We start from the raw sequence: 14,482 nt of genomic DNA, 5'->3' as shown, positions 1-14,482 counted from the left end.
GTGGGGAAAATGCTCAAGTCTACTATCAAAAGAAGAAATAGCAAGGAAGCTAGATGGAAATTGTCCCATTGAGCAGATCATGCTTAATTAATCTTTTGGAATTCTATGAAGACATTACAAACACTGTGGACAATGGGGATCCAGAAGACTTGATCTATGTAGATTTCCAAAAGGCATTTGACAAGTTGCCTCACAAAAAGCCGCTGCATAAGGTAAAGGTGCAAAGCTTTACGGGCAACGTATTAGCATGGCTAGAGGGTTAGTTAAGCAACAGGAAGCAAACTGTGGGAGTAAATGAGTGCTATTCTGGTTGGCAATCAGTAACTCGGTGTGCCTCAGGGATCAGTGTTGCGACTGCAATTTTTCACAATTTACATAGATGATTTGGAGTTGGGGACCACATGTAGAGTGTCATCTGCAAACTTTGACACAGAGGAGTGTTAGAACAAAATGTGCAGAGGAATGTGAAGCTTTACAAAGGGACACAGATAATTTAAGTGAATGGCCAAATATCTGGCAGATGGATTACAATGTTTAAGAAATGTCAAGTCATCTATTTTAATTGGAATAATAGTAAAAAAGACTACTATTTGAATGGTAAGAAGAATTACAGCATGCTGCTGTGTACAGGGACCTGGGTGTCCTTGTGCATGAATCACAGAAGATTAGTCTACAGGTGCAATAGGTAATTAAGAAGGCAAATGAAATTTTGTTGTTCATTGCTAAAGGGATTGAATTTAATTGCAGAGAGGTTATGTTGCAGCTGTATTAGGTGCTGGTGAGGCCACATCTGCAGTATTGCATGCAGTTTTGGTCTCTTTACTCAAGAAAGGATGTACTGGCACTAGAAGGGGTGCTGAGAAGGTTCACTAGTTGAGGGGGTTGGCTTTTGAGGAGAGACCGAAATTTAGAAGGATGCGGGCGTGGAGGGGAAGAGAGAATCTTATAGAAACATATAAAATTATGCAGAGAATAGGTAAGATAGGAGTAGAGAGGATGTTTCCACTGGCAGGTGAAATGAGGCCAAGAGTACATAGCCTCAAAATTAGGTGGAGCAGATTTAGGACTGAATTGAGAAGGAACTTCTTCACTCAGCAGGCTGTGAACCTATGGAATTCCCTGCCCGGTGAAAGTGGCTGTGGCTTCCTCCGTAAATGCTTTAAAGCTAACATAGATAATTTTTTGAATAGCAAAGGAATTAAAGTTTATGGAAAGAAGGTGGGTAAGTGGAACTGAGGCCACAAAATGATCAGCCATGCTCTTACTGAATGTCGTAGCAGGCTTGGCAGGCCAGATGGCTTACTCCTACTCATAGTTCTTATGTTCTAAAACAAAGTGGGGAAGCAGAAAAAAATGCATTTTGAATGTCGTGCAAATTCTTCAAGCAAGTAACTGGGTAACTCGGGGGAAGAGAGAACCACAAAGCAAAATAAAACTAGAAAAAAAAAGAGAATGAGAGACAAAACGACATTCAACATAAAAGAAAATCCAAAAGTTCTTGGGCACTTAAATAGTAAACTGTACCATGATGCAAAGTGGGTAATATGAGGATGTTTTGCATGAAGGGCAAGGTTAGAATTCTTAATGATACTTTAATTGGTATATCCTTAAACAATACTGAGAAAACACTGGCCAGACAGAGATGGGAAAAGTAATTATTGCAGATGATACTTAAAATGTTTAGGGAAGACAGCTAACATCCCATGTTACTGAAGAAAGTAGGCGTAAAAATAGCACAAGAGCTTGTCACAATCTTCTAATATTTCCAAGATATTGGGGAGGTTCAGAAGTAGCAAATATGTCATCTTTATTTCAAGGACAGATATAGAGGCAGTCTAAGTACCTGCAGTCCAGTCAGTTTAACATCTCTGGGATGTAAGATTTTAGAAAAAAATATACAGAATGGAGATTTCTTCTTTCTGACAAAAGGTCACAGGACTCAAAACATTAACCGTTTTTCTCTGTACAGATGATACTGGACGTGCTGAGTTTCTCAAACACTTTTGAGTTTTATTTCAGGGTTCTACTGTCCTCAGTTCTTGGCTTTATTTTCATACTTCACTGATCTAGCGAACTAGTGAAGCCAGGAAACTATAGACCGGTGAGCCTGACCTCAGTGGTGGGCAAGTTGTTGGAGGGAATCCTGAGGGACAGGATGTACATGTATTTGGAAAGGCAAGGATTGATTAAAGACAGTCAACATGGCTTTGTGGGAAATCATGTCTCACAAACTTGACTGAGTTTTTTAAATAAGTAACAAAGAAGATTGATGAGGGCAGAGTGGTAGATGTGATCTATATGGACTTCAGTAAGGCGTTTGACAAATTTCCTCATGGGAGGCTGATTAGCAAGGTTAGATCTTATGGAATACAGGGGGAACAAGCCATTTGGATACAAAACTGGCTCAAAGGTAGAAGACAGAGGGTGGCAATCGAAGATTATTTTTCAGACTGGAGGCCTGTGACCAGTAGAGTACCACAAGGATCAGTGCTGGGCCCTCTACTTTTTGTCATTTACATAAATGATTTGGATGCGAGCATAAGTCTTTTCCCTGTGGTCGGGGAGTCCAGAACTAAAAAGGGCATAGGTTTAGGGTGAGAGGAGAAAGATATAAAAGAGACCTAAGGGGCAACTTTTTCATGCAGAGGGTGGTATGTGAATGGAATGAGCTGCCAGAGGATGCGGTGGAGGCTGGTACAATTGCAACATTTAAGAGGCATTTGGATGGGTATATGAATAGGAAGGGTTTGGAGGGATATGGGTCGGATGCTGGCAGGTGGGACTAGATTGGGTTGGGACATCTGGTCGGCATGGACAGGTTGGACCGAAGGGTCTGTTTCCATGCTGTACATCTCTATGACTGTAGTTGATTTGTCTTAAGTACTGAGCACAATTATTGAAGGAAATGCAGTGGATACGGTCTGGATTTTTAAAGAGTGCTTGACAAACAATCACAAAATTCCAGTTGACAAAATTGGTGCTCACAGAATGGATGAGTCAGTGTCAGCATGAATTTAAAAAAATACAAGATGGACAGAAAATAATGAGTTATGGTAAAGATTTCTTCTTTATCAGATTGGAGGACAATAGACACGGATACTCCCCACTCAGTGCTGTAACTCCTGCTTTGACTGATTACATGTAAAGGACTTGGATATTGGATTATAGAGTAAAACTTGAAAATGTGCCAGCAACACAAACTTGACAAGAGTGACAAATATTGAGAATGACATAAATATACTGCAAAAGGACACAGATCAGGTAGTTGAATAACTAGACAAGTGGAAATTGTAATTTATGTAAGGAAGTGTGAGGTGATGCATTTGCAAACAAAAGGGGAGGGAAAAGCAAATAAACTTAGTGACGTAGTTCTAAACAACACAAGACATTGAAGAAACTGGAGTGGGAATGCACATAGATCATGGAAGATGGTGGGACAAGATGAGAAAGTGGAATCTTGGACTTATAAGTAGCAATATTGAGCACAAAAAAATCAGTTCGAAGGGGGATTGTGGTGTATTGGTATGACCTGCTCATCCAGAGGTCCAGGCTAATACTCTGGGAGCATAAACTCCACTATGGCAGCTGGCAAAATTTAACACACAATTTATAATTCTGGAATTTAAAAAGTCCAGTCAATTGTTCTAAAGACGTATTTGGTTCACCAACTTTCTCTACAGAGGAAATCTGCTTTTGTTACCCAGTCTGGCCAACATGTGACTTGAGAATCCGATCCATGTGGAAGTAAGTGCCCTCTAACATAGCCGAGCACTCAGTGGCATAAAATTGCTACAAACTCAGAAAAGAATGAAATCAATTTAGCTTTGGAAATCCAGTCCTGCTGACCTATAAAGTCTACCTTACTAACATCTGGGGACGAGTGCGAAACTTGGGAGACCTAAAATAGTTAAGCAACAGCATTACATACTTATGTTCTCAAAATCATGCCTTACAAAGTACAAGATGTCACCATCCATGGGTATACACCTTGCCCACCACAAGACATCTATGCCATTTCTGAACTAGTTCCAATTTCTTTACGGAGTAAGCATCTACTGCCGTACTTCCAAGGTATTTAAATTATGATACCTTCTCCAACAGTTGACCATTTAAAGAAAGAGAATATTAAAATTAAAATTAAAATTTTCTCATTTATAAAAAAAGCAAGATTTTTAAAAATCACAGAATGAGAATAAGTGGCAGCTATTTCCAAGTTGTAAAAATATGAATAAAAATTTTCCAAATACTTACTTCACAAAGTCCTTGATTATAATGCGGAAATGTTAGGATGTGATATAATATGCAAAGTCAAATGCATATCTAATACAACATAAATTATAACTTTTAAAATTCTGACCAATCATGCTGCAGCTAGTCTTTGCCTACATCAAGTACTTGGATTTATACAAGATGATTATTTAGGAGCCTTCCATGAATCGTCACACTGACCATGAAATGGTTAAGAGGGTCATATGTTCCAATAATACCTTCACTGATACTGCTGAAACTCCTTGCTCCAGAGATCGTGCCACCCACTGAAATGACTGGGAGAAGTGCCAAAATGCAGTCTGAAAATTCTTCAGTGGCATAATACTGAATGAAAAATATGCATCTCTCCAGTTGTGAAGGGGGAAGGTGCTTACAGCAGCAAGTGGTCCTGGATATTACAATGACATCTGTGACCATGTAATTAGGATCATGCACATAGCGATGGCACAGTAAGCCCTATGTAAAAGGAAGTCCTCTGAAGTTTTCTACCAGGGTCCATTTGTCAAACCCTCTGGCATTTAGAGATTCAGTATGGGTCAGGGCTATGATCCAGAGTCGCTCGTCAAGAATCTAAACACCAAAGTAGGACGTATATTTTTGTTTGGCTAGAGCGGTTTTTTGGACAGCAGTATCTATGACTCAGCAGACTTCTTTAGGCTAACTATTGCTCATCCAAATTTTGGTTAGTCTGTTTTTTTTGAGGGGTGGAATTTAGTGAAAAGTGTGTCTTGAAAATTAGATATCGTACTTTCTCCTGGTTACAGCATGACACCCTGATGGATTGTTATCTTTGTGCTCAATAAAAAGAAAATTTTAAATGTGTAACTTGGAATGTAAATACTTGAGAATAATCTCAAGAGCAACCATCCAGTGAGAACAGATTCTATCTTTTATGTGAATTGTAAAAACGTCAAATTGATAATTGCCATCCTCAATGAGATTCTCATTCACAGAGAGGACAGTCGAATGAAGCATCAGGGGATACACCTTTACAGAAATTGAAAGACTAACAGCAACCTTCAAGTCAATGAGTTGGTGTGCCCCCTCAAAATAGGATCTTGCATGCACTTTTATATAAATGGAACATAAAATGAGATTTCACCGATAACTAACCAATATGACACACTCATCAGAACTTATGCCCCAAATCTCAACTCCAATGAAGTGTTGAGGAAAAGTTCATTCTGACCTTGAAGTTCCCCCAGCCAACTCAAAAGATAATGTTATCCTTATGAGAAATTAATGCTTGCGGTAAGGCGAAACCACTAGGAAAACTCGGTGGAAAAGCAATAGGACCCTGCTACTGACAAAGTATGCTCAGTATAACAAATATCTTCTTCCACAATTAGGACTAATACAAAACCAAAAAGCATCATAGATCAAAGCACTGGCCAGTCCTGGATTTTGTTTTGGTGGGGTTTGGCAGTAGATGCATCATGATTGCTAGGCACCAACAACTGCAGACCCAGGACACTGCTACAGAAGTTCTTTCCTTGTCCTAAACGACTTCAGCTGCTTTAAAGACTCTGTCACAACATCAGGACTGGTTTGCTTGCAAATGATTCCTTGGTGTTCACTCCATTCACAACTCTGATAATGAAGTAATCCATATCTTCTGACAAAACCTGACTGCTATCCAAGTTTCAGCTGACTAATGATAGTTAACGTTTAAGCCAATTGATGACTATATCTGGCTGCCTTTCCCTCAACTTCAACAGCACAACCAGCAAGCTTCCCACTACAACTGTGTGCAGATCATCAATTATCAAAAGCTTACCTGGACCAGTTAAAATAATATTCTGGCTACAAAGCCAAGGCAGAGACTTGATAACACTGTAGGTTGCAAAGAAACTAAGTCAGGAGTGCTCTGAAATACATAGCTCCACCTGCCACGATATTGAAAAAGTACAGAGTGGCCATTTTGATTAATGTCCCAGGTGAGCTGAACCATGAATGTGCTGTGATTATGTTTTGAGTATTTACTGCTTACTTTAGTAGCACCATCCACCTCTAAGAACTGGAATAAGCAGCTAAATGGAAACAACATTTCTGAATTGCCTTCAAAAGTTACCAACTTTTTCAATCTAAACATATACTTCCATCCCTTCATCATAACGAGTTCCTAATCCTGAATTTCCTACATAACGCAACATGCACAATGACATGTCCCTTATTTCCTAAAAGCATTTAAGGATCGACAAGAAATATGGCCATGTCTGCATCAATTACATCCTAAGTTTGTATTTTTTTTAAAAAGGAATATTCAATTCATAGACATTAGTTAATTATTTCTACACAGCAAATTATTCTTTCAAGAGTATTTGCTCCATTATTATTGATAAGCAAAGCTTATGCTCAGGCCTAGTCTATACTCCTATATACTTTCTCAGATATTTCACATTACAAAATTATTTTCTCCTGCTTCTTTTGATTCCAGAACACAATTAGTCCTTGATTAAAACTACCGAATTAATTTGTAACGTGCAAATTCACCAGAGTATTGATTATTATATCTATACTATAAAAGATGGTACCTTTCTGCATTAGTCTAGCTACAACAGCTAAGGTTTAGAAAGGGGGAAAGTATTACTTACAAAAATAAATGTCCCAGCATTCCACAGGACTGCCAATTCACACTAACTGAGTAAAGGCAGAAAATATATAATCCTGAAATGATACCTAAAAATCATATTTAAATAATGGTTTCCAAAATATGTCTGGTACAACTTGCCAAATTAAAATCTGTATTTTATTATTATGCAAGGTTTGATATCTCAAATCAGTGGCAGAACCAAATCAAATAAGGGCAATCATGTAATTTTAACTTAATTTAGACCAGATATTTACTGCATTACAAGCAAACTGAGTCGGGTACATTAAACCTGCTTCAGATCATGGTAATGTTAAAAAGAATGAGTTGGGTATACATCTGCAACATGAGTTTCTCAAAACAAAAAGTGTCAAAAATTATGACCCTACCACCACACTGTCCCCCTCCCAGTACCCACATTTAGCAAACTAAATCACAAAAAGCATCTACAAAATATGTTTTTTAAAAATATACAACTGAATTACAGTAAAATACTTTACCATGTCCTGCACAAGCATATGCTTTGGCACAATCACTCAACAGGCTGGGTGAGCTGCTGCTGTTAGCTTGCCTCTGTAAGCAAAAACAAGTATTATTATAACTGTCTTTTATGATATCCATTCGCTCACAAATCATTTATATGCCGCTTGGCAAAACTTTCACCTGCCTTTCATCTTGGCTTAAATGTATCAAGCTACCAACAGACTTCATCATTACAACAGGTTTCCTTAAATATTAAAAATCACACAACACCAAGTTATAGTCCAACACGTTTATTTGGAAGCAATTCTTAAGTGTTGCATGCTTACCTATAGCTGTTCTACTTATTTTAGAAATTTGCTTGTACCAACATGAGTACTATACTGAAGTCAACCATGGGTCAGTGTCACTGATAGCTTCTTCAAGGAGAATTTCACTGTATACTTTGAAATGGCTGGATACTACCACTTTCAAAGATAAAAGGCTGCAGACTCAGACTAAGCACATGGGATCTAACAATAAGTGAGATGACCTTCAATCCTGTGATGCATAGAGATTCTCCTAGCTTTGTGCAGTATTGAAGTAGATTTGCCTTCAACTGAAATGAGACTAAGGCATTCGCTGTCTGCTCAGATTGATATTATAGATCTCATAATACCACTCAAAGAACAGCAAGGAAGTTCACCTGACTTTCTAGCTGATAATTATCTACTGACAACACTAAACCAGATTATTTGATCAGTTATCTTGATGTTGTTTGTGGAGTCTAATGATGCATAAACTCTAATTTGCACTGAACTAACAATTTATTTGGAAAACTCCTCTTCAAATGGATTACTAATCAAAGATTCCCAGTTCAGCCATAACCCTCCACTTCCCACCTGCTCACTATACAGCAGCCTAGCATTTTAAGGATTTCCTTCCTTCTTTGTAATTTCACCTGCATGCTGGCTGCCTGGTGCATTTCTGCCATCTGGACACGTGTACAAAAATGTTGTTAACAGCTTCAGTCTGGGGCCAATCAATCAGTCAGGCCAGCTGCCATACTCAGAGAATAAGTCTCACTCAATTTGTGATTTTAGGCCTCTGGAGAAGGCTGAAGTAATGGTTCCTCCCAATCTTTTACACAGCCCTTGCTCTCCACATCCATCTAGATGTCTTTGGGACCTTAATTCTTTCAACCTTCTCAGTCAATCCAAAGCACCAATAATCTGGTTACCTGTTTACAGTCTCCATCCAGTAATCATGTACCAGTAGGACTGCATAGCTCTCTTCAACTACCCCACACAATCCCCAAGATAAAGACACTAAACTCTCTGGGTGCATGAGCCTCACATCAGTCATAGAGCCATAGAGATGTACAGCACAGAAACAGACCTTTCGGACCAACTCATCCATGCTGAACAGGCATCCTAAATTAAATCTAGTCAAATTTGCCAGCACTTGGCCCTTCTAAACCTTTCCTACTCATGTACCCATCCAGATGCCTTTTAAATGCTGGAATTGTACCAGCCTCCACCATTTCCTCTGGCAGTTCATTACACACACACACACACACACACACACACAGTTGCCCCTTAGGTCCCTTTTAAATCTTTCCCCTCTCACCCTAAACCTGTGCCCTTTAGTTCTGGACTCCCCCATCCCAGATCTTGTCTTTTTACCCTATCCAAACCCCTAATTATTTTATAAACCTCCATAAGGTCACCCCTCAGCCTCTGAAGCTCCAAGGAAAAGAGTCCCAGCCTATCCCGATAACTCAAACCTTCCGATCCTAGCAATATCCTTGTAAATTCTTTCTGAACCCTTTCAAATTTCATAACATCCTTCCTAGAGCAGGAAGTGGAATTGCACACACTATTCCAAAAGTGGCCTAACCAACGTCCTATACATGACCTCCCAACTCCTATACTCAATACACTGACCAATACAGGAAAACATACCAAATGCCTTCTTCACTATCCTATCTGAGATTCTACTTTCAAGGAACTATGAACATGCACTCCAAGGTCTCTTTGTTTAGCAACACTCCCCAGGACCTTACCATTAAGTATATATGTCCTGCCCTGATTTGTCTCCCAAAATGCAGCACCTCAGATTTATCCAAATTAAATTCCATCTGCCACTGCACAACCCAATGGCCCATCTGATCAAGATTCCATTGCATTCCGAGGTAACCTTCTTCGCTGTCCACTACACCTCCAAATGTGGGGTCATCTGCAAACTTACTAACTATACCTCCTAAGTTCACATTCAAGTCATTTATATCAATGACAAAAAGCAATGGACCCCAGCACTGACCCTTGTGGCACACCACTGGTCACAGGCCTCCAGTCTGAAAAACAACCCTCCAACACCATCTGTCTCCTGCCTTTCAGCCAGCTCTGTATCCAAATGGCTAGTTCTCCCTGTATTCCATAAGATCTAACCTTGTTAACCAGTCTACCACAAGGAACCTTGTCAAACCTTACTGAAGTCCATACAGATCACGTCCACTGCTCTGACCTCATCAATCCTCCTCGTTACTCTTTCAAAAAAAAACAAGTTAGTAAGACATAATTTCTCACACAAAGCCATGTTGACTATCTTTAATCAGTCCTTGCCTTTCCAAATACATGTACATCCTGTCCCTCAGGATTCCCTCCAACAATATGCCTACCACTGACATCAGGCTCACCAGTCTATACTTCCCTGGCTGGTCCTTACCACCTTTCTTAAATAGTGGCACCACGTTAGCCAACCTCCAGTCTTCTGGCACCTCACCTGTTACTATCGATGATATAAATATCTCAGCATGGGGCCCAGCAATCACTTTCCTACCTGCCCACAGAGTTCTAGGGAACAGCTGATCAAGTCCTGGGGGTTTATCCAGCTTTATGCATTTTAAGACATCCAGCACCTCCTCCTCTGTAATATGAACATTTTTCAAGATGTCACCTCGTCTATGTCCCCACATTCTGCATATTCCATCTCCTTCTCCACAGTAAACACTAATGCAAAATACTCATTTAGTATCTTCCCCATCTCCTTTGGTTACACACACACACACACAGTCTTGCTGAGCTTTGAGGGGCACTCTTCCCTCCCTAGCTCATTTGGAAGGTGCTGGAATCTACTATTAAAAAAAAGTCTTAAATAATGTACTTTTAAAACAAAAAGCATGACCAGAACAATAGGGTAGATAAGGGTGAACCAACAGAGGTAGCAAATCTGGATTTCTAAATCACATTCAATGGAGTTCCACACAAAATGTTAATAGTCAAAACAAACGTTCACAAACTGAGGAAGACAAATTAGTATGGGTAGAGGACTGGTTACCAGGCAGAAAGCAAAGAGTCAGAATAAATGGGGACTTTAGGGTTGGAAAGCTACGACTCATGGAATACCACAGAGAACACAACCACTTATATCTACAGTGGAAACTCAATTATCTGATTGTGATGGGCGGACACTTTTTCGTTTGGATAATCGATTATTCAGAAAATCAATTAAATGCCTTTCCTCTGGGGCTCAGAGCTTTAAAGTCTGCTCCCTATTCTAAAGAATACAGCAGCACACAGTGCGAGACCCCGCCCCCAACACTGCTCTCCCTCTCGTCTCTTCCCGCCCCCCAGCCCCTCTCCGGGATATCCCCACTGTGCGCCAACAAGACTGCTGCTGCTGTCATTGCCGTTTGGCGTAAATCTCCTAATAGTGTGCGCGCACAACTTTTTACTGCAAATTTTCGACAGGTACACCCATCTGTCGCACTCTAGGGAAAGTGTAGGGAGAGAGAGGGGGGCGGGAGGTCAGCCATTCGGATACGGTGCCTCTTTAATCACTGTAAACAAAAGACCCGATCACTGCTGGATGTAATGTTTCTATCGTTACCTCGAGATCTCCTTTGGATAATCCAATTTTTGGATAATTGGCATTTGGCTAATCGAGTTTCCTCTGTATTTTGCAATGCAGACAAAAAGGCAGAAAGTAATATATCTAAGTTTACCAATGACAAGTAGAAATGCAAGGTGCAAGAGGGCACAAAAGGCTGCATAGTGATATAGACAGGTTAATTTTGTGGGCGTCAAGGTGGCAGATGGCGTATAATATGAGGAAGTGTAGATCATTTATTATGGGTCATAAGCATAGAAAAGCTGATTTTTTAAAAAATTGTGAAGATGTAAATGCTGATATTCAGACAAATGTGGGTGAATTTGTACAAGGAACACAGCAAATCAGAATGCAAGTATAGCAACAAATTTAAAAAGCATATGGTATGTTGTTCACTCTTGTAAGGCGACTGGAGTATAAGAATAAAGGGATTTGTCACAAATACAGGGCACCGGTGAGACCATACCTGGAATACTATGAGAAACTTCAGTATCTGTATTTTTAAAAAAATATACAGAATAACCTCGATTATGCGAACAAGACGGGCAGGGAGTATGTTGTTCAGATAACTGATTTTTCAAATAACATTTTACGGGACCTTGACATCTTGTTCAATTAATCCAAAGTTAGAATAATTGACATTCGGATAACTGAGGTTGTTCTATATTTGCATTGGGGGCAGGATCTGAAATGAGAGGGTTGTCTGAGAAGAGACTGAATAAATTTTCTATATTCTCTTGAGGTTAGAAGAATGAGAGTAGGAAACATTCAAGATTAAGACAGACTAGATAGATGTTATGATCCCAGTTGATATTATTTGACAAATCAGATCCTAGATTGAGAATAACTTGTTTTGGTTTCGGTTTTAATAAGGTGGTCTCTGTGTCAAACGTATGCAACATTCTAGGCTTTGTTTTAACAATAAAGCAATAGTTTATTGAGCAAAAGAAAGTAAAATAAAGTAAACCAATCTATTTATTTAGATTATAAATTCATAGAATTTGAAAACACACATTAAATTTATAATCCCATTAATTCCAAAATAGTCCTTTTGAAGTTTCAAAGAAAATCACCCTTGTACAGCACTCACACCAGAAACTGTTTCTCTAACACCTCAAAAGGCCTCAGGTAACTGAATTTACTCCCAATCTGGAACCTTTGCCAGTTAATTTAGTTTATTGTATTCTCCATTTCTCAGGAACACTGCTCTATGTCTAATGCAAAGACTTCACAGAAGTACCCCCAAAACATTGTACAACTGAAACAAAAGCCACTCCCTCTATAATATGCCCTTTCCTTGAACGAGAAACAGTTTCAGAATAAAGAGGCCCATCATTTAGGATTGGGATGAGAAACAATTTCTTCATTCAAAGGTTTGCAAGTCTGTAGAATTGTCTTAGAGGGTTGCAGATGAACCATTATTGAATATGCTTCAAGTTTGAGATTTTTTTCGGGGTTTCAGGGAATCAAGGGATATGGAGGGTTGGTGGGGAAACAGAGTTGCAGCTCCAGCTAAACCATGTTCATATGAGTGACAGAGCAGACTCCATAGGGCTTAGTCTTCCCAGGTTCATATGTCTTATATTCTTCACCTGTCATGGTTAAGAATCTAAAACAACACCCTGTGCCAATCTAAGTAAATATAGCACAGGTCACAATCAAAATGTCCCTTAGACCCCAGTTTCAGAGTCTGTGACCTCTTCTAATCATGGCTAAATTTCAAAAATGTTAATTAATTGTACGCCAATTTGGAACATTTTGCTGTGATGGAAGTATTTATGGAAATAAATATTCTATCAACAGTGTTGTTAAGAATATCTACTAAACAAGCATTCACAAAATGTATGTTCTAATCGAAAGTGCACGGAGGTGCATAATTTTCCATCGGTTTCATAATGTGCATAACTGAGTAAACTTCACTAAGACAAACAGCTCCCACCTATAGCGATCTTTTTCTACATTAAAATGTTACTTTCTCCAAATAAAAGTTTTGATTTTTAAATGTTTAAAATTTAAGTATACGTTTTAATGTGACCGATTCTCAATCTTTTAAGTTTCAATGAATACAGGTCCAACCTTTTAACATAAAATGATCCCTTCATCCGAGCAATCAGCAAGTGACCACCTTGTGGGTTTGTTCATTGAGCTGGGAAGCTGATTTGCAGACATTTCCGTCCCCTGTCTCGGTGACATCTTCAGTGCTTTGGAGCCACCTGTGAAGCCCTGCGGTACTGTCTTCTGGAATTTATTTGGTTCCATTCCTGCTGCTTTCGGTTGCTCATTGTCATGATCAATATATCGGGCCTAGGTCTGTGTTTGTTGATGGAGTCAGTGGATGAGTGCTATACTTCTAGAAATTCCCTGGCTGCCCTCTATTTAGCTTGTCCAATGATTGTTGTGTTGTCCCAGTCGAATTTATTGTCCTTGGTATTTGTGTGTTTAGTTACTAGCCACAGCTGGCATTTAGTGGCTAGTTGGTGTTCGTGGATGCAGATTGCTAGTTGGCTGCCTGTTTGTCCTATATAATACCTTGAATCAGCAAGTGAACTTTCTCTGGACTACCTCAAGTAAAAAGATGCTCTTTATTAAACAAGGAGATAAAAGTTGTAGATAGTACTCCAGGTGTATTTTAACAAGCATCTCGAATGAGCACTTAAAATGCCAAGCTATAAGCTATGGACCAAGTGCAGGTAAATTGAATTCATGTTGTTTTGCTGTTTGTTGGCTGGCATAGACATGGTGGTTGAAGGACGTGTTTCTATCCCTCTGTGGTCGAACCAACACCCTCTACAACTGCAACAAAACTTCTCTACTTTTATAATCGCTTGTAATAAATAGCAACATCCCATTTACTTTCCTAATTATTTGCTGCACCTGCATTCTAACTTTATGCAATTAAATATATCAGGACACTCCGATCTGTCCCTACCATGTGTTCTGCGTTCTCTTTCCACTGAAATCACATGTTGCTTTTAATTCTATTAAAGTGGACAAATGCACATGCTTCTGCAGTATATTGTTACATTTTTTGCAGTTAGCACTCCAACAGGTGGGAAAGTAAGTTTCAATTTTGGAGTTTGGAGTTTAATGCGGATCGGTGTGAGGTAATCCCTTTTGGTCAGGATATTTGAAAGGCAATTTATTCTTTAAATGGAGAAAAACTTCTAGAATGCAGGTACAGCAGGTAATAAATGCCAAAATTCCATTTGCCTTCTTTATTGTTAAAAGTAGAGAAGTATTATTGCAACTGTAAAAGGCATTAGTGAGATCACA

At 39.2% G+C, this 14,482-nt stretch overlaps 1 protein-coding gene across 2 annotated transcripts in view; it reads right to left on the bottom strand.

Annotated features, from left to right (window-relative positions):
* The window catches only part of pan3 (poly(A) specific ribonuclease subunit PAN3), a 172,783-nt gene that overhangs the window by 120,562 nt on the left and 37,739 nt on the right, over nt 1-14,482 (bottom strand). For both annotated transcript variants that reach the window (XM_060826115.1, XM_060826117.1), the window contains exon 3: nt 7,360-7,432. In XM_060826115.1, coding sequence (XP_060682098.1) covers nt 7,360-7,432 — 73 coding nt within the window. The remainder of the gene's footprint in view (nt 1-7,359; nt 7,433-14,482) is intronic.

The sequence above is a fragment of the Hemiscyllium ocellatum genome, chromosome 6, assembly GCF_020745735.1.
Source record: "Hemiscyllium ocellatum isolate sHemOce1 chromosome 6, sHemOce1.pat.X.cur, whole genome shotgun sequence".
NCBI lineage: Eukaryota > Metazoa > Chordata > Chondrichthyes > Orectolobiformes > Hemiscylliidae > Hemiscyllium > Hemiscyllium ocellatum.
Note: the sequence above shows the minus strand (reverse complement) of the source record. Positions and strands in the feature narration are given on the sequence as shown.